The sequence below is a fragment of the Canis lupus genome, chromosome 9, assembly GCF_003254725.2.
Source record: "Canis lupus dingo isolate Sandy chromosome 9, ASM325472v2, whole genome shotgun sequence".
NCBI classification, from domain to species: Eukaryota; Metazoa; Chordata; class Mammalia; order Carnivora; family Canidae; genus Canis; species Canis lupus.
Window position 1 is genome coordinate 53,304,686 of NC_064251.1, and position 23,245 is coordinate 53,327,930.

At 55.1% G+C, this 23,245-nt stretch overlaps 1 protein-coding gene across 14 annotated transcripts in view; it reads right to left on the reverse strand.

The window, feature by feature from the left end:
• The window catches only part of NTNG2 (netrin G2), a 70,166-nt gene that overhangs the window by 35,552 nt on the left and 11,369 nt on the right, over positions 1 to 23,245 (reverse strand). For all 14 annotated transcript variants that reach the window (XR_003147000.3, XR_003146999.3, XR_004818797.2 and 11 more), the window contains exon 4: positions 2,547 to 3,190. Coding sequence is in view for 9 of the 14 variants with exons in the window: in XM_049114961.1 (XP_048970918.1) it covers positions 2,547 to 3,190 (644 nt within the window). In the remaining 5 variants the exon portion in view is untranslated. The remainder of the gene's footprint in view (positions 1 to 2,546; positions 3,191 to 23,245) is intronic.

The following is a 23,245-nucleotide window of genomic DNA, read 5'->3' on the forward strand; positions in this document are numbered from 1 at the left end:
AGGAGGGCCGCTGACCAGACTGAAGAGGAGGATCCCCCTGCAGCTGCCCGAGGCAGATCAGAGGGGCTGCTGCGACCCCCAGAAGGTGCAGAGATCTGGTTCCCACCACTATGCTGCTAAGCCGGCTGGGACTGCAGGGTGGAGGGAGGGTCTTACACCCCCGTGGCATCCCCAGGGCAGGCAGGGGTCACCCAGCGGTCCAAAGCCCCGGACACTGATCAGAGAGCTCAACCCTCAACCCCCAGCTTCCACAACAGTGGCTGTTTGTCAGATGTTTTCCAGAACATTCCTGATTTAACATATGTTGCCCAAGTATGGGGAGGATTAGAAGTCACAAGTGTCAGAACCACAGACCTGTGCATATACACCTGCCATCCTTGAGCCTGAACCGCCTCATTCAACCGCTTGCCTTTGCCTTGGCCCATTTGGAAGACACGCGCATAGTCCAGGTAAAATAAAATGCGAACATGAGCGGAAGACGACAGCCCCGCACCTTCCTGCCCAACCCCACTCTGCAGGCAGGACCACAGCGATCTGTCCGCACACGAGCTTCAGCCTTGGCCCCAGACCCCCAGTGCTCTTGCTGTGCCTGGACACACTTCTTCCCAATGCCTCCCCAATGTGTAGAAATTATGCACATGGGTGTTTCACACTTTGTACAAAAACGGGATTATACTAGACACCACGCAACAAATGGCTTTTTCCTCTTATCAGTAATTCTAACCTTGGGGTCTTTGGAGCCTGCTGCGGAAAGATGCCCCCAGCATATGTTTTCCCAGCGGGGTGCTTCGTGCGGCCCCTGCCCACGGCCTGAGCCATGCTCCTGATCCTGACTGTGCCCCACCTTAGCCCGTTTAACTGTCACCACCGTCCGCTGAGAGGGGCATGATTGTTATCATCCCCATTCTACAGATGGGGAAACCAGGCCACAGAGGACAGACTCACCGTGCAGAGTCTCCCAGCCAGTGGATGGCAGCGCCGGGAATCCACCCAGGCTGTCTGACGCCAGAGCCATGCCCCCAACTGGCACACCAGTGTTCTCAGACTTGAACATGCATCAGAATCCCCGGAGGGCTCGTTAGAACACAGATTGCTGGACCCACCCCTGGAGTGTTGATGCCGAAGGTCTGGTGTGGGGCCCGAGAATTTGCATCGCTAACAAGTTTCCAAGTGCTGCTGATGCTGCCAGTCCGAGAGTCACACTTGGAGAGCATCACATGCTGCTGCCCCTTATCACTGCCCCTAGCCGACCCAGGGATGTGGCTTCCTGAGCCTCTCTCCTGAGTGCAGACCAGTGTGTCACGTGGCTTGCCCCTACAGACCGGCACATTATCTGGTGAATGAACAAATGACCCAGACAGTGTGGAGTCACTTAATCGTCTGCCATCTTTCCAGGGGATCAAGGCTGGTTTAATCTATGATGGTCTTTTGCCTTCCCCCCAAAGTAGCCTTGAAACATACTCTTCTCCAAAGCTGTGAGTAAAGGATTAATTCAACAGGTGGGGATTGTCCACACCCAGGATATTCCAAAGAAAAGTTTGGCTTTTAACTGGCTTCTGGGAGGTAATCTCTGAGCTCTTGGAATGTCTTGCCTGGTAGGAGTATCTTTGTTTACCTGGGGCTTCAGGACACATCAGCTGGTTTATGGTGATGTGATTTATGGCAGGGGAGCCTCTGGGTCAAGAGATTGAAGACTAAGGTGCACCATACAGGCAGTCAGCCATACCTACGTGATCAATTTCCAACAAAAACCCCAGATCCCAAGGCTTGGGCAAGCTTCCCTGGCTGGTGGTACCCCTCACATGTTATCACACGCCATTGCTGGGAGGACTGAGTACTGTCTCCATGACCGCATGGGGAGATGACATCCAGAAGCTCACACTGGTGTCTCTGGGAGCCCACCCATGCACCTTTTTCTGTTGCTTTTCAGTGTGATAAGTTGTAATCAAGAGTGTAACGGTTTTGCTAAGTCTGTTCTAGAAAATCATTATGCCTGAGGGTAGTTTTAGGGACCCCCCCAGACACAAGCACAATTCGCTGAATTGCTGGATAGTTGGAGAGCACCTCCTGAGCACCCAGCTTTCACCCAAGCCCACACTGCCCAGCTCCCCTGGTCTCCTCTAGACCTTCCAGCCCTCCAGGCCCTACAAAGGACAATTATCATCCATCATTCACCTCCCTCCATGGAAAAACCAGGCGTCTTATCTGTGCAGCCCTGGCCACCATAAGCAGCCCCTTTGATGTAACACCAAGTACCATCACAGGTAGAGGTAACATCCCAGAAACCAGGCAATACCTGAGCATCAGCTAACATCTCAGGAACCAGGTAACATTCTGGGAACCAGGTAACATCCTGATACTAGCTAACGTACCAGGAACCAGGTGACATCCCAGGAACTAAGCAGCATCTTGGAAAACAGGCGACATCCTGGGAACCAGGTAACATCTCAGGAACCAGGTAACATCCTGAGTACTAGCTAAGCCCCCGGGAACCGGGCGACACCCCGGGACCTGGGGAGCGCCCCGGTGCCCCCAGCAGGCCTTACCTGCCAATGACCTCGATGTTGGAGATGGCATAGAAGTACTTGTAGAGGTTCTCCCGCTGCACGTAGGTGCCCCCCAGCGCGGGGCGCAGCAGCCGCATGCGCAGGTCCGTGAGGGTGAAGAACTCCTTGAGGCCCTTGGCGCTCTCCAGCCGCGTGTACAGGTTGCCCATGTTGCGCAGGTCGGGGCCGGCGAAGATGGCCAGGCGGTCCCGCACCTCGAAGCGCACGTGCTTCTCCTTCTTGGAGCCCGCCCAGCGCGAGTACTCCTCGGTGCACAGCACGCGGTGGGCGCCCGAGGACGACAGGTCGCGGGCCCGGCGCGCGGCCATCCCGAAGGCCTCCATGCAGTCCTCGGCGTAGAACTGGTAGGGCTGCCACGTGCGCCCGTTGTCCAGGGACTTCTCCAGGACCATGACTGTGGGCCGGCCGTACTCGAAGGTCACCACCACGTCGTCCGTCAGCTCCACGCTCTTGTTCCACGACAGGGTGATGTTGGCTTCCAGCGGGCTCGGGTAGCGGCTCCACGTGACGCTCTGCCAATACGTGGCCAGGCCCTCATCCTCCTTGTCGAACATGAGCCGGGGCGGGTGGGCCAGGTCTGGGTTGGAGGCGTCGCACTCGTTGCTGCACAGGTAGGGGTTCTCCTGTGGGGGGGGGAGGGCGAGACGGGAGGGCTGGGCGTGACTGCTCTGGGGCCCCAGGGAGCCTCATCCCGGCCTGGCCCCCGCACCGTGTGCCCGGGGGTCCGCCGGGGGCTGGCTGAGCCTGCGCTCTGGTGTCCGGGCACTGGGAGCCTCTTCTGGGCTGGCGACCTGCACCTGTGTCCCCAAAGCACATAGAGGCAGGCAAGCCTACGGCTTTCTGAGAAAATGTGCACTTGCTCCTGCTCCAGATACAGAGAAGCAAAAAGGGCAGGTGTTAGTCACCTGCTCCCAAGGCCCCTGTGGCTCCTCATGGCCTGCAGGATAGAGTCCTGCCTCTTTCTTCTATTTTATTTTTTAAGGTTTTATTTATTTATTCATGAGAAACAGACAGAGGCAGAGACACAGGCAGACGGAGAAGCAGGCTCCAAGCAGGGACCCCGATGTGGGACTCGATCCCAGGACCACAGGATCACATCCTGGGCTGAAGGTGGCACTAAACCGCTGAACCACCCAGGTGTCCCAAGTCCTGCCTCTTTAATAGGACTCTTTAGGACTCCTCTCCCACCATCCCTGGAATCACTGTTCTCGGGCCCCCGGAGCCTGGCCCACCTGAGCACTTCTGTCCTCCACACCCAGCTTGTCTGAGCCTCTGAGCCTTTGCTGACGGTATTCCCTCTCCTTGACGTGCCCTTCTACTCTGCCTTGAGGAGGGAGGGCGGGTGGGCAGAGGGAGAAGCAGGCTCCCCGCTGAGCAGGGAGCCCGATGTGGGGCTCGATCCCCAGACCCCGGGATCAGAACCTGAGCCGAAGGCAAATGCTTAGTCGGTGGACTAAGCCCCCCAGGTGCCCCATTCCTACTCACATTCTTCATTCTTTAAACATCTACAGCAAGAGGCCTTCCTGACCCTTTAAAATAATACCATTATAGCAGCAGGAATGGCAGAGGGAGAGGAAGTCAAAGTCACTGCAAACATCTGCTGAACTGCCACCCAGTGCCAGGGACTCTATGTCTGTTACAGACCTCATTGTCTCATTTCTCTTCTGTCTCATGTCGCACCTCCAAACACAGAGCGCGAGTATGAGCTCCGTGCTCCGGATGAAGGAACCCCGGGCTCGGGAAGGCAGTGTCCCTCGCCCAAGGCACCCACCAGGAAGCGCGGGGAGGTATACCCAGGCCTATCTGATGCAGAGGGTGGTGGTCATGCCCGCCTCTGCCCCCCAGCCCATGTGCCCCCCTCGTACGTAATCTGAGCACCCTGGGAGGAGGCTGGGTGTCTACAAGCTCCTCTCCATGGGGTGCATCTTGGTGGCGAGTCATTTCCAGGGCCCTGGCACAGGCCTGGCAGGCTCAGTGGGGGACACTGGCTGTGGAAGGCAGGACACAGCCCCCACTTGCTCTCTCTCCTCTCACCCCACCCCGGGGAGGCCGGCAGCCCACTCCTGGGCCCAGCGGGCACCAGCTGTGGCTCCCCTCTGTGGCAGTTCAAATCCATTCCCTGAGTCTGCCCATTGTGTGAACTCGGCTAGAGGCCTTGAAAATGTCACCAATGTGGTGGTTGCCTGGAGTCAGGGGGATAAATAGGTGGAGCCCTGGGGGTGGGGGGGCCGGTGGATTTTAGGGCAGTGAAGCGTCTCTGTGTGACACTCTCTTGGTGGATGTAGGATACTGTGCATTTGTCCAAACCCACCGAGCTGACAACACTGAGCATGGCCCCTGATGAAAACGGTGGGCTCTGGCTCAGAATAACTATCAATGTAGCTCGTCAACTATAACCAATGTACCAAACCAGTGCAAATATGAATAGTAGGGGGAACTGTTGGGGAGCCTGGGTGGCTCAGTTGGTTAAGAGTCTGCCTTCAGTTCAGGTCATGATCCCAGGGTTCTGGGATTAAGCCCTGCATCAGGCTCCCTGCTTAGAGGGGAGTCTGCTTCTCCCTCTCCCTCGGCCCCTTACCCTGTTCATGTCCCCCCCGCCAAATAAAGATTCTTTTAAAAAGTAGGGGGGAACTGTTCATGGGGAGACGGGGGCATTAGAAACTCCTGCCACGGTGGGCTCAATTTTCTGTAAGCCTAAAACTGCTCTAAAACACAGTCTATTAATTAAAAAAAAAAAAAGCTGTCATGAAGAACCACAGCGTCCAGACCACTCACATCCCTTTTTGATGAATATTTCAGGTGTCTGGTTTGCTCAGAGACAAAACAGCTTGGATCTGAGTTAAAATCTCTTACTCCAAAATGAGCCACTTGGCTCCCACGGGGAGTAGGCACGTTGCCTCCTGGGGGGCTGAGCTGGTGCCCCTGCCAGCATCACCACAGTGGTCTCTGGTGGTCACTGCTGATGCCCTTTCGTGGAGGACACGTTCTGCCCAGGGGTCTGGGGTGGGCGGGTTGGCCCAGGATTTTACTGAGGCAGCTTCCACAAAGCCCTCCTTGCCCAAAATAGCTCTGTCCTTGGTCCCCTGTGGTGCCACCGTCCACCCCACCTGGCCCAGGCCCGCTGATTCTCAGGACCCACAAACCTCAGGATGGAAGGGAGATACTGCTGAATCCAACCCCTCATTCAGCAGATGGGGAAACTGCTGGAGGCCCAGAACTAGGCGGGACTGGCCCAGGCCTCCTGGATAGCGGGAGGTGTTTGAGAATGAACCTGTTCCTGTCCTGGAAAGCCTCGGGGCTGTCGGGAAAACATTAGCAACCTCACATGCAACGCAGCAGGGAGAGGGTCTGGTTCAGCTTGTGGGCCCTGCGCTTCCTCCAGCTCCAGCTCAGTGATCCTGCGCCGTCATCTCCCTGAATGTGAAGGGGCCGAGAGGCCCCCGGAGATGGCTCACTGGCCTACAGAGGCCAGGCCTGGTGACGGGAGGGCCAGGCTGCTCACACAGGAGGAGCAAGCCTGCCCATGGGGCCAGCCGCTGCCCCAGCCCCTCCGCCGGCACACAGCAGGGAAGAGCTCTCTGTCCAGAGGCATGGTCATGGTCATGCCATTTGGGATGCACCAGGGGGTGGGAGGACACAGTTTGCCCTTAGGTCGGCATCCCCACCTGCCAACCAGCGATCTCTGTCTTCCCACTCCCCAGGACCCTCCACGGCCCCAGCACTTTGTCAGGGGCTAAATCGCAGCTCCCTCCAAATTCATACATTGAGGCCCTAAACCTCAGGATCTCGGAATGTGACTGGTTGGAAATAGGGCCATTAATGGGTGATTAAGTTAAGATGAGGCCATGAGGACAGGTCCTAATGCAACACAACTGGTGTCCCTGTACAGAGAGGAAACTTGGATCCACAGAGAGACACCAGAGGCGAGTGCGTGTGGAGGAAAGCCATGTGAAGAAGCAGTAGGAGGGTGGCCATCTGCGAGCCTGGGAGAGAGGCCTCAGGAAACCAGACCCGCCTTGTCTTCCAACAAACTGCTAGCCTCCAGAGCGGTGAGCAGAGAGATTGCTGTGGTTTACGCCACCTGGGCCCCAGCAAATGAGTATAGTCCTCAGCCGGGAGCCGGGGATCGTGGGGGCCGGGGATGGTCAGGGTGGGAGGAACGGTCCCGAGGGGCAGGACTGAATTGTGAGTCTTTCATGATCTCCCCAGAAGCTCTTTCTGGGATCCTCCTCCGCAAGCTTGGCTTCCAGCACCCGGGTACCAGGCGACACCGTGCTTCCTTGCCCACCTGGATAGCTCCTATCAATCCAGCTCTGAAGGCTGTGCCTTTTCTCTGGCTGTCCCATCCCCTCTTGCCTCTGATCTTGTGTTCCTGCAGCGACTCTGTCCCCCTCAGTGTTTTCAGGGCCCTCCCCCCATGCATCTCCTCCAGGAAGCCCTTCATGCCCGACTCAGTATTTAAACCCAGCTCCCTCGTCATCCGTCATGGGATGTTGCATGTTCATCTGGCACAGTGTAGGAAAACCTCTGCATAGGGCCTGGACCTCAGTAGCCACTCACTAAATTATCATTATTACAGTCATTATAGTAATATACCGTCATTATATTAATATTAATAACTACTTAATAGTAATAATTATAATATACTGTCATAATAGTAATAATTATCAATATAATGACAATTAGGTTAATATTAATATATCTCACGCTGAATGCTGATATTATTCCTGCCATCCCCTGACTGCCGTGAATCACCCACACCTCACCTTCCCCAGTCCTTCTTCATCCCCTTGCCCTACCTTCCCTCACCCTGCCCAGTCTCTTGGTGGTCCCCACTGCAGGACATGGGACCCCACACAGCCCCCAGCCATGCCGGCCTGTCACCAGGAAAACTGACACGGCCGGCTCTGCCAGGGGACGGGGGCTCCGGCCCGGCTGCCGACACCACGCTGCCATAACCTGCGGGGTCCCCTGGCCCCCCGCTCCTCAGCCCAGGAAGCAGATGGTCAGAAACTAATGAATCAGCCTGTGTATTTACCAGCCCCGCGCCTGCTGCTGAGCGGGCTTAATCAACAGCGAGCACGATAAATAAACCTCAAGCCATCGCCAGCACAACTCTCTCCCTCTCACTCCTATTTCTCTTCTTCCTTCCACCGCCCTCCTGCCCCAAGATCTTGGAGTTCCATGTAACCATTTTGGGGTGCGGGGTTTGGCTCCCGTTCAGGGCGCTGTCCACGCTGCACTTGCGATCCTTCCCAAACACCATTTGCTCTTGCGCTCGCTTTCCTTCTGTTCTCCCTGAGTGAGGGTTCCTGAGGAGGAGCCCAGGGTCGGGAGCCCAGTTTACCCCAACCCCCCCCCCCCACCCAGTGCTGTGCCTCAGTCTGACAGCTCATGACGGCAGGTGCGAGGGAGGGGCCGGGCTGGAGGGGGGCGTCTGCCCGCCTTCTTGGTCTGCACATTTCCACCGAGCTCTGTGAGATCAGACTCAATGAAACAGACAATCCAAACAATACCTAGTGCCTAATACCTGGCCTAACACCTGAGAGAAAGTTAGGGGTGTGGGAGCCACACTTTTAACCTTTCAGGATGATACTGAAGCCAACATATGATCCTATGGAAAGCAATAATTATTGTTCTAGACATTTCGTGAATCTTCCCAGAAAAGTGAATAAATAAAAATCACACCCCCGATCAAAAACTTTGAAACTTTCTCCAAAAAAATGCAACATACTGCATTTTCCATGCAAATGGAAATTACTGGGATCCCATCTCCCCAGTTAGGAACCCCCGTTCTGGAGCAGCTAAGGAAACTGGCTTTGGGGCCTGAACATCCTAGGTTTAATCTCAGCTGTATCCCTTGAGGCTGTGTGACCTTGAGAAAGTTGCTTTACATCTCTGAATATGTAGTCTCTCTCAACATCGTGTGAAATAATGTGTACGAAATGCCTAGAACACATCTCCAAATGGCAGCAATATTTATTAAACAGCAGCTTCAAATACACTAGCCCAGGGGCTCTCCCAGCAACCTTCAGTGGGAAGAAGTAAGGTTGAGGCCAACCAGTTCGTTAACAGTTAAAACCAGAGCTTTGTACAAGATGCCGACTACCTTGGGGACTGCAGGCTCAGGAGAGCGTGACGATCATGACATCCATCGAGGGCGAACCCTGTGCCAGGGCTGGGCTGGGCACTCCCACCCACTCCGCATGGCATCCTCCCAGCAACCCCCCGGGACAGTCAGTGCTACAATTACTTCCTCTTCACAGATCAAGAAACCAAGCACTTGCAGGCCCCACGTCACCCCCTCTGGACACAGTGGGATCCAGCCAAGGAAATAAATCTTGGGGGAACCAAGCCCCAAGGTTCTGTGCCTCTCCTATCTCTGCAGACACACAAAAGCAGGTCACCTGAAAGGTTAGGCAGTGGGGATGATGGGGAGGGGTGAAGGCAGGGGTGCAGGACCAGGGGAGGACAAGCAGCTGGGACAACACTGCCAGAGAGCGGGGTGGGAACAAACAGACCTACAGAGACACAAAGCAGGAGGCTCCTGAAAAGAACTTTTCTATGGAGAAACCATTTCGTACCCCAAAATGTTCAAACCTTTCACTGGTCTCTCGAATGCTTTTGCTCTTATGTTATTTTCTGTGCAAAGGGTACAGTTGGGAGTCAGAGGCCAGGCTGTAAACAGTGTAGATAAGCTTCAGGCAAAAAATATAATTGAGTGGGAAAGCAGGCTGTTAGCAGGGACGGAGGTAACAGAGCCCAGGGGAAGTCGGGCTGTTTGGACCTCTGGACCCCTACCAAGGAGCCTGTGCCTTGTGTCGAGATGAAATTTCAGTTGCTGGACACCCATGGGGCGAGTTTGGGGAATGTGCGGCAGCGTGCAGGGACATGGTGGGAAGGGCTCGGCCATCTGTAGCCAGATGAGTGGGGGCACCCCTCGCCCAGGCTCCCCCTGCCACACCCATGTCTCCTCACTTCCCCGAGTGTCAACTTCTCCACCAAAGGGGAAGCGCCACCAAGGCAGCGGCCTCATCTGCCTCCGTCCTCACTGCAGCTGAGGCCACCCTGGCACTCCTCAAGGCTGCTTGGGAAACCCTGGCGGACTGGATGGAATCCAGGAAGCCGACTGGTCGGGGCCCTCGTGAGGATTACAGCAGGTGCCTCCTAGCAAGCCCCTTGCGTGGCCCGAGATGGATGAAGAGACGTCATCATGGTCATCACCCGCCCTGAGGTTTGAGGACGCAGCAAGTTGCACACCCTGCATGTGCACTGTCCTGGAAGACGGGGCCCTTCAATGAACACTCTAGAAACAGGGAAAGGCTGAACAACATCTCAAGGTCACGCTGCTTCCAAGTGGCCGAAGTGGGACAAGAAGCCAGGGAGTTGGGCTCGGGGACAAGTCAGGAAACTGTGTCCTTCACCCAAAAGGGAAGGACACTGTCACCCCAAACCTGGGGCCGCTCCCTGGAGATGCGGGTTCCACCGGGAGGCAGACAGCCCATCGCTCTGCCACCCCAGCATGTGGGCAGGCCCAGGGAACAGTTTAGCAGCTGACAGATTTTTTTGAACCTGTCTGCCGAGTTGCCAACTGAACTGTCTCCTGCTCAGCCCGTCAACCTTGGCACTGCTGGAGGCATCTGCCTGTGGGAGGCGGGAGGCGGCCACGGAGAGCCCTAGGGAGGGGTGGCCCGGGGCACCGAGGGTTACACCAGGCAGCACCAGCTCCCTCTTGCAGAACAGGACTTAGCGAGGAGCAAAAGTGAGGGAAGCCAATGGGCAGCTGAGCTAGCCCCACCTCCACCTCTCATGATGCTTCTAGAACTCCAGGGGAAACTCTTTCAGCCTGAGCACGTGCCCAAGTCAAGAATAAGTTCCCCTGAAAAAAAAAAAAAAAAAAGAATAAGTTCCCCTGACCCACAGGGTCATGGAGCTGGGATTCAGGAGATTGTTCTTGACCCCATGTATGACCTTGGGTGGAGCCTTGCCCTACCTGTGCCTCAGTTTCCCCATTCATGAGATGATCGAGCAACTCTGACACTGACCTCCCTAAGTTCACTTGCCTCAGTCCCCCACACCATTTGGGAGGAAGGGCCCAGGGGCACATCCCCACCTCCCTCTACTCCAGGGAGAAAGCTGGGGTGCCGAGGGATTTCTCCCTAACAAGTTATTTCCTATTTATTGGTAAAAGAAGTTGCAGTGGGGATAAATTATTAACAAAGTGGAAATGAGATTCTGTTGGGAACAGATTCTAATTCTAGCTGCCCGGGTGGGTCTCTAACCATCACCCCACTCTTGCCACTCCCCCTCCTTCCCGGCCCTCTCCTCCGTGGTTCCAGACCCCGGGCCCTATGCCCTCCCCTCTCTACCTCCCTGGGCCTGCAGGCTTCTCTCCTCTGCCCTTTCGGGTTTCTGGGCAAGGTCACGCCTCCCTGCTCGTGAATCAGAGGAAACCAACCCGAATGGCATTTCGGAGCAGGAGCTGCAACTAGCCAGGGAGGCTTCTCTAGTTGGGATAGGGTTTTTGTTCTTGCTGTGGTTTTGTGGGGGTTTTTTTGGTGTTTTTGGTTTGGTTTGGTTTCTTGTTGGAGCGATCTCTTCCCAGCCCAGCCACTACTCATAGGTAAGGCCAGGAGCATGGTCAAGCAGTCTTCCCCGGACTCATCCATCTCAGCAGTGAGCATCCAGAGGCCACACTGGCAGCCATTCCCCACCGACTAGATCACCCACAGACCCTGACTCTGAACCAGCCACAGTGGACATCTCCTGGCCAAGGGTCCACCTCGGACCCCCGAAGCCTGCCCTGGCCTCAGGCCTTCAGCTGCTCAGAGCAGTTCCCCACTGCTCCAGTTCCCCAAATTGTCTGGGAGGAAAGGGTGGCCTTTCATTTCAACCTTGCCTGTGATTTACCTCCTTCCAGAACCATCCAACAACTTGTTTGCGTATAGTGGTATTTGCTGAACATCCCAGCAATTGGATCCCACGAGAGTGTTCCTTGGGTGCTTACTCAAGGGGCATCTATCTTCTCACTGGTCTCACTCAGTCTCATTGCTCTGCTGCAGCTCAGAGAGGGTAAGCCACCTGCCCAGCACCACCCAGCTAGGACTGTGTGGCTCACCGACCACCGACAGATGCGGGAGCAGCCGGCGAGGTGCTGTTCTACAGCCAGCAGGGACTCCAGCTCCGAGGTCCCGTTCCCCACCTCTAGCTTCCCTGACAGACGTAACCAGCAAGACCACCTGCCCACCCGAGGGTGTCAGGCTGCCCCGGAGGACTGTCCGGGAGAAGGTCAGCGGGGAAGCCAGGGCCTGAGGGGCAGGGATGCAAATGCCAAAATGCCAAACGCTGCTGTGGGGGATTGCAGGCCCAGAAGGGCTGATTTCCTGCAGGGGCTGAGGGGAGGGAGGGGCTAGGCGGGGTCTTGCCAGGGCTCCGGCTGGCTAGACCAGAGTTCATCCTTCCAGGAGCTTCGAATTTTATAGTAGCATCCCCCCTTATCCACAGGGGACACCTTCTAGCACCCACAGTGGATACCTGAAAACCCAGATAGATCCAAGATACATTGTTTGTCCCATATGTACATACCCGTGATATAGCTTAATTTCTACGTTAGGCACCGTAAGAGATTAACATCGATGACGACTAATAATAAAATAGAACAATCATAATCAAACACTGTAACAGCAGTGACGTGAACGTGGACTCCTCTGGACACACCTTCCTGTGTTGCACTCACCCCTGTGTCGTGAGATGATAAGATGCCTGCGTGATGGGATGAAGTGAGGGCAGCGACGTGGGCGTGGGGACCTAGCATTAGGCTACTGTTGACCTTCACAGACAGGCCGGAAGGAGGAGCCTCTGCTTCCAGGCCACGGTGGACTGTGGGTAACTGAAACCACCACTAAGGGGGGACCGCTATACTATTAAAAAAAAAAAAATTAAAGAAAAAAAAAGGATACAGTCAGTTTTGCCCTGGGCATATGTGGATTCTTTCCACAGCTGGATTTCTAGGAATGTTTAGGATGGGAAGTTCTAACCCAGTCTAAGAGAGCCCATGCTGTTTTGTGTGCCCCCCGCCAGGGACAACTCCTGCACCCCAACCCTCACCTGGCAGCACAAAACCAACCAGACATGCATAGGCATCCGTCTCAGACAAGGAATGGCTCCTCTGCCACTTGCACACCCCCGGTGACAGGGAACTCATTACCATAGGAAGCAGATAGGCCCAAACTAGACTGCTCGCTCCCTAGAAAGTTTGGCAATATATTTTGGCTCACACTCTGCATATTTCCTTTGCTCCAGGCCCCCTTCCTTTTTTATTTGGTCCTGTTGTCTCTGGTTGGATGTAAACATTTTCTAATTGGTTTGAAAAAGAATTGAGAGAAGCTCTCCTCCTCCCCCGACGTCAGGAGCTCAAATGCTTCCCCACCAGGGCCAGCGGGAAGGCTCAGCCGCTCCTCCTCGCTCCTCCTCGCTCCTCCTCGCCTCCTCCTGCGCACAGACACGACCTGTTCAGCCAAGGACTGCCCGCCTGGCAGCTGCCCAGAGGCTCTCTGCTCTCTCTTCTGGCACACCCCGCTCCCCCCACCCCAAGGCCCACCACCCAAACAGCCCGACACTTTTACTTAATATCTCTTTAAAAAGTAAAGTAAACAAAGGAAGATGGGAGGACGAAAGAAAGAAAGAGAGAGAGAGAGAGAGAGAGAGAGACCTGGCAGGATGGGGGCAGGGTGCAGGGAGGAGGAAAAGCTGCATCCAGAAAAGCCCAGTAAAGTGCATTATTGATTCAGGACTCAGAAAATGCTTAGAGAGTAGGAAAAGCGTCCTGCTCTTTAAAAGCTTGTGCAAAGCCTAAGCTAGACACAAGCAGCCTTCCCAAAGAGGGCCTGCTCTGCTGACATGAATATTTTATCATGGAGGAAAAAAAATTGGCCTGGAGGATTTAAACGCTGGGGTGGGGGTGGAGGGCAGAGCAGCGAGTGGCCCCCTCCCTCTCTCTGGGAGCAGCCCTTGAACAATGGGGCCTCGGTGGTCCCTAAAGAAGCCCAGGTGGGGAGGCGGAGCACCTGCTGGAAGGGGGAGGGTTCAGGACTAGAGGGGTGGAAGCCCCTCCTCTCCCCCTTGCCCTGCTGCCCCTAGCGGCCCCCACCCAGATGCTCTTCAGAAACCACCAGTAACGCTGGCGCTTTCAGCTCCCGGGCTGCCCCACAGAGGCTGCCCCTCCAGACAAAGTCCAGACCCAAAGGGCTCCTGGCTCTGCCCCCCGCCCCCCCCCCGCCCCCCGCCTTGTTTCTGTCTTTCTTCCCCAAACTTCCACACTATTTTTATTGGCACATCGAAATTATGATTTTTCCCGTGAAACCTCATTTTGTCTATTGATGACAATCCTGTGACCTAGAATCCAACCCTGAATTTTGTTTTTAAGATGAAGAAGGGAGGCATGGACAGCTCGGCAACGGGGCCAATGTCCCTCTGGTGAGCAGAAGGCGGGACTGGTGTTAGAAGCTCCAAAATACGTGCTGGGTGGGAAGCCTAGCGAGCCACCCTGCCTCCCGTCTGAGGGGGGCATAGTCATTGCCCGGCTGAGGGGCGATTAAATGGATTTTCGCACCACAGATGTCTTTACAAATTATTTTATGATCCTATTGAAGGCATTTTCCTGCCTTGTTAGAAAGGCTTCCTAGTGTCTGCTTCCTCTCTGGCTGCCTCCTCCCTGGGCTTTCTGGATGGGGCAGCCCCTGTCTGGACCCCCCCACCCTGCCCCCTGCGGTGTCTGCTTAACCATTCCTTCCTCAGGGCCCCTGTCCCTATCCCAGATGAGCACTCAGTCAGCTTTTCTTAGCAACTCCTCTGGTTAATGTGTGCTCCCACTGTGTGCTCCCCGGAGGTGGAACCTGGTATATGCAAGGTTTGCAGAGTGGCTCCCCACTCCTCGGCAGGTCCCCTGTCTGGGTCCTCCAAACTTGAAAAGAGCCTCAGGAGTGGATTTAACATCCAGACGGACGGGGACAGCCTCTGCCAACAGCCACAAGCCGAGACTGACTGACCATCAAGGGTTTCTCCCTTCTGGTCTCCGAGGAGTTAAGAAGCAGGGGATCAGAGGGGAGAGGAAGCTCCCTGGGTCCATTCCACAGGCAGACACACCTGAGCAACCCTAGACAGGTGCACCACTCTGTGCACGAATCCTCTGCTGAGGGTGGGAGTGGCAGGGCTGAGGCAGCAATCTTTCATTCATCTACTTAGTCACTTCTGCACCCACCATTTCTGAATGTCCTCTGTGTGCAAAATAGTCCTGGGGAGGCAGCAGCCATCAGACCTGGCTGCTCATCAAAATTCCTGGAAGGGGAGGGCATGCAAATATTCCTCAAGGCCTGAATTCTGCTCCAGAAACCAACAAACCAACCAAACCCCTTCCGCAGTGACTCAGATGCCTGGCCAGGTTTGGGGCCTGGTACAGAGGATCCAAACAAGGGCACCAATTCTATGACATGAGCCCCGCTATCAACATCACCCCCATAGGTGAGGAAGGACCTGAGGCTCCCAGAGGCCAGGCCCTGACTCCAGGTCACGCTTCTAGTAACCCAGGCGCTTTGACCCCTTATGAGAGAGCACTGAGCCCTCTGCAGTGACCCCCAGAGAAGCTGTGGCTTGGTCCCCACAAATGGCACAGATGACAAGCCTGGATGGGAACTGGCTGGGATGGTCAGGAAGGCTTCCTGGGGGAGGTGGGATTTCAGAAAGGCAGGCCTTGAAGAAGGAAGGGGTGGGCGAGGTCTGGGCAGGTGGAGGAAGATTTAACCGGGCTGTGAGGGAGGTACCCTAGGTAGCGAGGCCAAGTGAAGGCAGCCTGGATGTGCAGACTTTGCACAGGAAGAGAGGAGTTAATGCACTTGGCAGGCCAGGGGCCTGGTGGGGAGCGTGGGGAGAAGGGCGAAGCGGCGGCCCAGAGCCAGCGTCCGTCTTGACATTTAGCAGCTGCAGGAAGGCCCTGACTCTGGCTGGCCAGCCTCCCTCCAGGAAGAGGGGTTAAGAAGCTGGGAACAGAGGGTGAGGGTCTGTGATGAGGGGGACGGGTTCCCCTCAGCCTACTGAGACTGGAGCAAGGATGGAGGAGCGCCAGTGGCTGGGGTCCAAGGATGGTTCTGAGAAAGAGCCCTCTCCCCCTCTGGCCTTTGAATTTAAAAGACAACAAGGCGCTTAAGGCTGGAGGGGATGCAATGCAGTCTGAGGAGAGGAGCGGTTGCAATGGTGCATCTTGGCTGAGCCCCAGGACCCCCTGGGGAGCTGCACTAAAGCCCCAGACACTGTGCGATGGCCGTGGGGATAGGGGGTGCAGGTTCCACCCCACAGCCCCCCACCCTGCACAGCTCCCTGGCCCTGCCTTCTCCCACCCCGAGTCCCACTGTCCATCTGGGCCTGAAGCCCTCAAGAAGGCCACCCCAAGGCTGAGGAGATGGGCCCCAAACCTGAATCCCTTTCCGCATGTGGAGACACTGCTTATGTTCACCTCGCCTGGGGCCCCCCAGACCCACAGCCGCACACCCTCAGGGGTGAGTCCTGGAGATCAGGCAGGTTCAGCTACCCACGGGACTCCAGTGTGCAGCCAAGGTTAGGGCCACTGTCCCCAGGACCCTGCATGGGACAATCCTCCATGGGGGGGGGGGGGTGTGGCACCTGGCCAACCAGCCCCTCCTTCCTATCCCTCCCATCTCAGTGCCTGTCCCCCAGGCTGAAAGGCACCCGATTATGGGGGAACCCCAGGTGGGAAGGGAAGGGGCGGGCTGCCATGCGAGCCAGATACCCCACTCCTCCTCCCTGCAGCTCCTTCCCCCTGTAGCGCTCCCTCCCCCCTCTATTTTTAGGTCCATTACTGTCCATTGTGGGGGGGGGGTATTTCTTTTCCCACTCCTTCCTCAGGAAAACAGCTCGGGTTCCTCCAGGCAAAGAAATCTCGCCTTCCCCGGAGCTGGTGTGTGGGGGCGTGCACACTGCCAAATAGACATGATATAACTGAATTATCAAATAAGTGGATTAGCAGACTCCGACATGTCTCAGGGGACAGGGGGGTGGGTCACCGTCACCATCACTCACTCCTCCCCAGCCCCCTCCCTCCCTCCTCGGGCTGACTGTCAGGCCCTGCTGGGGGAGGAGAGGGGGACAGTACTCACTCGCCTGGCACAAAGGGCCACCTGCACGCATGCACACAGATGACAACCAACTGGATCTATCAGGTGCTTTCTAAGACACTCTGAGTACCTCCCATCAGCTATAAATGGCCTGGTGAGCAGCTAAGTGCTGGGTCCCGGCAGCCTAGGGTGGAGGTGCCAAGCCTATTTCAGTGCTGTGTGACTCTGGAAAGTGCCTTAACCTCTCTGAACCTCGGGTCCTCATATACAAAATGGGCACAAACACAGGATCTACCGTAAGTCTTCTGTGAGGGTTCAATGAGCTTGTTTAGGTCAAGTGCTTGGTATACAGTAGACACTCAATAAATGTAAGCTGTTGCTCCTCCGAGGAGAGGGAGGAAGAAGATGTTAAATCAAGAAAATCCTCAGATCATAGGACCAGTCAGTGACAAGAAGACAGATTTCATTTTCCTGAGCATAAGGGTCCCCAGAGGGACCATAGGGATCCTTGGGGAGACTCAGGGTGGTCTGGGGAGCCCAAGAGTATTTGCAGACATGCGCGTGTGTCTGTGTGTGTGTGTGTGTGTGTGTGTGTGTTGTTCCTGGAAGAGCACCACGGATTCTCAGAGGGTCTGTGAATCCCCAAAGGCAGGAGCCCCTGCTCTGAGGTTTTGCTGCTGAGGTGAGGGTTGATCTCCAGCTTTGCTTGGCTGCCCAGGTCCTCCTGGGTGCCTGGCACATTCCTGGTTTTTCCCTCCCTCTCCCTCTCCCTTCCCCGCTCTGGCCCCCTCTCCAAGGTTAAAAATCCCAAAGGCTATAGGGATCCCTGGGTGGCTCAGCGGTTGAGTGCCTGCCTTTGGCCCAGGGTGTGATCCTGGAGTCCCGGGATCGAGTCCCCCATCGGGCTCCCGGCTGGAGCCTGCTTCTCCCTCTGCCTGTGTCTCTGCCTCTCTGTCTCTGTGTCTCTCATGAATAAATAAATAAAATCTTTTAAAAAAGCCTGTGTCCCAAAGGCTAGAAACAGAACCAGGGAATGAATGCAGGGGTTTCTGAGGATGAGCATGCAGGCAGGAAATCTCCACCCCAAGACTTGCCTTGAGGTCACCCAGCCCCCGGGAAGCCGGTCCAGTGGGGAGCCCAGTTCCAGCCCAGCACCAGCCCCAGAGCTGTTGGAGAGGATTCTGGAGCGGGGACAGGGACACAGACAGCTAGCTGGCTTCTCCTTCTATTGTCACCTGCCTTTGGCTGTGTCTGGATTCCCCGAGGGAGGGAACTCCCCAAGAACCCCAAATGGACACCACCATCCACGTGGGCTGGAGCAGAGGGAGGGAGCTTGAGGGTTACGTGCCGGCTGCATCTCCCACTGGCCTCCTTTTCACCTTTGCCCAACAATGGACTCTGCTGCGACCGAGGGGAAATGTCCTGGTCATGTTTCATTTCCTTTTATTTCCCTGGTCGACACTTGGAGTCAAGTGGACAAATGGCATGGGCAGAACGAGGGAAAGTGGGATGAGGGACTGAGGGGTTCAAATGGTCCCGCAGCACCCCAGGGCAAATGTCTGGGGAACAAGGATGCCAGATCCTTGATGAGAGCAGAGTCCCTTTAATGGCGGGGGCGGGGCAGCTCTAGAACATTCCCAGGTTTAGGTGGGGAGGGCAGATCAGATGTGCAAGATGCAGAGACACAGAGAGAGATGGGTTACGTCTCTCTAATGGGGGTGACCCCTGCGCAGCCACACCTTGACATCCCGGGTCCCCTTCCTGTCCACCTTCACGGCGCTGCCACAGCACGGGGACCACAGCTCGCGGGGGAGGCTGGGATGGGGGCCTTGGAGCCCTCGGGCCTAGGAAAGCCGGCCCTGAGCACAGCCGCGTCACCTGGGTTTGCACGCCTGTGTGAGAGCTCACCCGAGGGGCCAGAGGGCAAGTGCCTTACCCTTACGTCACAACTCCACCCAAGGGGGTGGCTCTGGCACCGCATGGGCTGCAGGTGGCTTTCAGGCAGGCATCCCATGTGCCCCACCAAAGGCCATCTCGGGAGGCCAAATCCAGGGCATGAGTGGCTAGATGGAGACCTGGTGTGGAACGCCTCATGTCCCTGGGGCCCTGGCCCACTCTGAGCCTGGGACCTACAGTGGAGCCTCCTGGGTCTGCTGTCCGTCACCAGGGGCCCAAGGAAGTTATTTCATCCTGGTGGGCCTCAGTTTTCCCTCACGTCGGCAATGAGGCGAGCTGGGGTCACGAGTGGTTTCACACTGCATTCACAGGAGCCCTAGGACTGCCTGGGGGTGGGGGACTCAGGGACCCCGGGCCGGGGACTGGGGGACATCAGCAGCCAGGGCTGAGGAGCCCACCTTCCCCTGAGCCGTTAGTTCCACATTAAGGTGCTCATGGCTGTTGAGGTTCTTCTGATGTCTGAGACCCCTTCCTAACTGCACTCCCTGCTTGAGACAAAGGAAAATCTGCAGCAGCATTTACGTGGTAGGACAAAGTGAGACCCAGGCTCCGGTGCCCTGCCGAGTGGGGGGGCAGGGGGTGCAGCGGGAGCTGGAGAGGAGACACTCTGAGGCCGGAGAGGAGTCACGGGTTGGGCACCCCTCCCCTGTTACCCTCCTCTGGGCAGCAAAGCTAACATCCTGGCCTAAAAGCTAGTTCAGGAAAAAAGGAGACAGGGAGGAGGAAGGAAGGGAGGGGAGAGAGGGAGGGGGACAGTGTGAGCATTTGGGCTCATCCTCCTCAGGCTTCATCACAGTATCGCATCGAATGCCTGGGACCTGATTCAAGACCAGACTGTCCACCCAGTACTGGGGTCTCAGCTTCTTCATCGGTAAAATGGGGAAAGTAGTTTTCACCCCGCAGGTATTTGGGAAGATGTGAGGAGACACTGCACGTGGGATGCTCAGTGTTTCCATGGAAAAAAAGTTGAGCCCAGAGGTCAACCCTCACATTGATGGTCGATGGACTGCCCGTAAGGGTGACAAGGACATTAACTGGAGAAAGAACAGTCTGTCCAACAAATGGTGCCGGGGGAACTAGCTTTCTTCATGCAAAAGAAGGAAGCTGGATGCTTATTTTACACCATCTACCCAAATTAACTCAAAATGGATCAAAGATCTAGACATGAGAGTGAAAACTATAAAAGTCTTAGAAGAACACATGGGGGTAAACAGTCACGTCCCTGGATTTAACAATACACCCACAGCAAAAGCAACAAAAGGAAAAACTAGATCAATTAGACTTCACTAAAATAAAAAAAAAAATGTTGTGCATTAAAGGACACAAAGAGAGTGGAAAGCCTATGCGGAGAGCAGAGGGAAATATTTGCAAATCATGTATCTGATAAGGATCTGGCACCTAGCATACATAAAGGACGTGTACGAATGAACAACAAAAGGACAACCTAATGAAAAAATGGGCAAAAGACATGAAGACACATTTCTCCATAGAGGATACAAGAATGGTCAATAAGCACACGACACCCAGGGTCATTAGTCACTAGAAGGAGGCAAATCAAAACTACACGAGATGCCACTTCACACGTCCACCAGGTTGGCCATAATGATAAAAAACAAAAAAGGGGGATCCCTGGGTGGCGCAGCGGTTTGGCGCCTGCCTTTGGCCCAGGGCGCGATCCTGGAGACCCGGGATCGAATCCCACGTCTGGCTTCCGGTGCATGGAGCCTGCTTCTCCCTCTGCCTGTGTCTCTGCCTCTCTCTCTCTCTCACTGTGTGCCTATCATAAATAAAAAAAAAAAAAAAAAAAAAAAAAAAAGGGAAAATACCCAGTGCTGACGAGGATGTGGAGAAATGGGAATCCCGTGGCCTGCTGGCGGGAATGAAAAGTGGTACAGCTGCTGTGGACAGCCATTTGGGGGTTCCTCAAAAACTTAAATATGGATTTACCATAATGACCCAGCAAGTCCACTCCTGGGGATATGCCCAAGAGCAATGTCCACACAAAAACTAGACACAAATGTATACAGCAGCATCATTCATAACAGTGCCAGAGTAAAAGCAACCCAAATGTTCATCAACTGGCGCCCAAATGCATAAAACGTGGTCTAGCCCGTCAATGGAATATCATTCAGCCTTAAAAACGGAATGAGGTACTGACATCTGGCACAACGTGATGAGCCTTGAAAGCATAGCACTAAGGGAAAAAAGCCAGGCACAAAAAGTCACGTATTGTACGATTCCATTTAGACGAAGAGTCCAGGATCGACAGAGAGAGAAAAGCTGATTAGGGGTCGCCAGGGGCTGGGAGGAGGGAGCTTGGAGAGTGACAGCTAATGGAAACGGGATTTCCTTTTGGGGTAATGAAAACTTTCTCAAAAGTACACAGAAGTGGGGCAGCCCGGGTGGCTCAGCGGTTTAGCGATGCCTTTAGCCCAGGGCATGATCCTGGAGACCTGGAATAGAGTCCCACGTCGTCGGGCTCCCTGCGTGGAGCCTGCTTCTCCCTCTGCCTGTGTCTCTGTCTCTCTCTCTGTGTGTCTCTCATGAATAAATAAATAAAATCTTAAAAAAAGAAAAGTACACAGAAGTGGTGGTCGCACCACATCTTGAGTGTACTACATGCTATGAAACCGTGTCCTTAAAAATGGTTAAAAAGGCAAACTTGATGCTCTATATGTTTTACTGCAGTAAAAAAAAATAAATAAATAAAAAAAATCATAATGGTTAATTTCATGTGGTGTGAATTTCACCTCAATTTTAAAAATTTTTAAAAATTCTTTTAAAAATGGCCTCACTAGAAGAAAGAAGGAAAAGAAAAAAACCTCTAACTGTTGGTAGTGATAGATGTTAACTCAGCTTATCGTGGGGACCATTTTGCAACCTATGCATATACCCAGTTGCTATGCTGTACACCTAAAACCAGTACAGTGTTATACATTAATTATATCTCAATAAAAAAGATAATTTAGAAAACCAAAGGGAAATTATGTGATGCACCATTATATTTTTAGCATTCACATCTTTATTTTCCTTTGATTTTCGTTTATGAGAATACTGTAATAAGGGAGTTTGAGGGACACCTGGGTGGCTCAGTGGTTGAGCGTCTGCCTTCGGCTCAGGGCATGATCCTGGGGTCCTGGGATTGAGTCCCACATCAGGGTCCCTGCAGGGAGCCTGCTTCTCCCTCTGCCTGTGTCTCTGCCTCTCTGTGTCTCTCATGAATAAATAAATACATCTTTTTTTTTTTAAGGGAGTTTGAACTTGGGGAAAAAAATGTCTAGTGCTGTGCTCGGCATTCAGAACCCCTCCATTGGGATCCCTGGGTGGTGCAGCGGTTTGGCACCTGCCTTTGGCCCAGGGCGCGATCCTGGAGACCCGGGATCGAATCCCACATTGGGCTCCCGGTGCATGGAGCCTGCTTCTCCCTCTGCCTGTGTCTCTGCCTCTCTCTCTCTCTCTCTGTGACTATCATAAATAAATAAAAATTAAAAAAATTAAAAATTAAAAAAAAAAAAAAGAACCCCTCCATCAGCACGGGGATCCCCATTTCGTCTGTTCGTGACCAAAGCTGAACCCCAGACTGGATTTCCCAAACGGCCAGGATCTACTTGGCCATCTTCCAGGACCACTGGTGAATCTAGGTGAACCCCGTGTTGGCACAATGGGGGGGAACAGGCCAAGGGGCTTCGCCTGGTTCCCCAGCAGCAAGGACACTTGGCCAGAACCTGGGATGCCGGGCTCCTCCCGTCCGTTGCTTGGTCTGCGCTCCACCCGCCCCCCCCCCAGCAGGTGGTGTGTGCTCAGGGAATTAGAAACACATTCTCATATATTTAAGCAAATCTGCTGCTGACAAAAAACAAACCAGAACCTGCAAACCAAAGCCGAACAGAACCGTTTCTGCCACTTCCTAGTTTCCTCGGCACTTGGTGCCTCGCTCGCGGGCCAGATGGACCCTGGCCAGGCCTGAGGCCGGGGAGCCGGGGCCCCCGGGGTCGTGTGATGGGAACAGAGCTTTGCAGCCTGGACCCGGTCAGTCCCGGGGTGGGTGGCGAGGGCCCCCGCTCCTTTGAGCTGCCACGCTCTGTTCCGGCCCCTGGGTCAGGGCTTCCATGCCCTGCGGGCTCCCCCCAGCCCCCCTGCCTGCCCACCGGTCCCCTCCCACCACACGCCTAGCCTGGCCCTCCTCCCCTCCCCCCAGCGCCAGGAGCCAGACAGAGGAAGGCTGAATCCCGGCTCCACCACTAAAGAGACCTAGGGAGGCCCTGGGCTCTCTAGTCACCCGCCTGATGATCCGGTAAACAGCCCACCCCACAGGCTTACAGGCCAGGGGGTGAGTGGGATGAGGTGGCAGCATGGCTTGTCCCCTCCCAGGCATCGATGTGCTCCACCCTCATGTCCCCTGGACCCCTCCCTGCCCCCTGTCCTTGCACCTGCCATTCCCTCTGTGCTGGCTGTCACTCCTCCGAGTCCCTCCGACCCTTCACCCCAGACCCAGACCCCCATCTCTGAACTCCCACAGCACACGCGGACTCTACCTCCCATTCCACGCCTGGTCGACTGCATCGTCTTCTGTCTGCTACATGCTACTGTCACTCC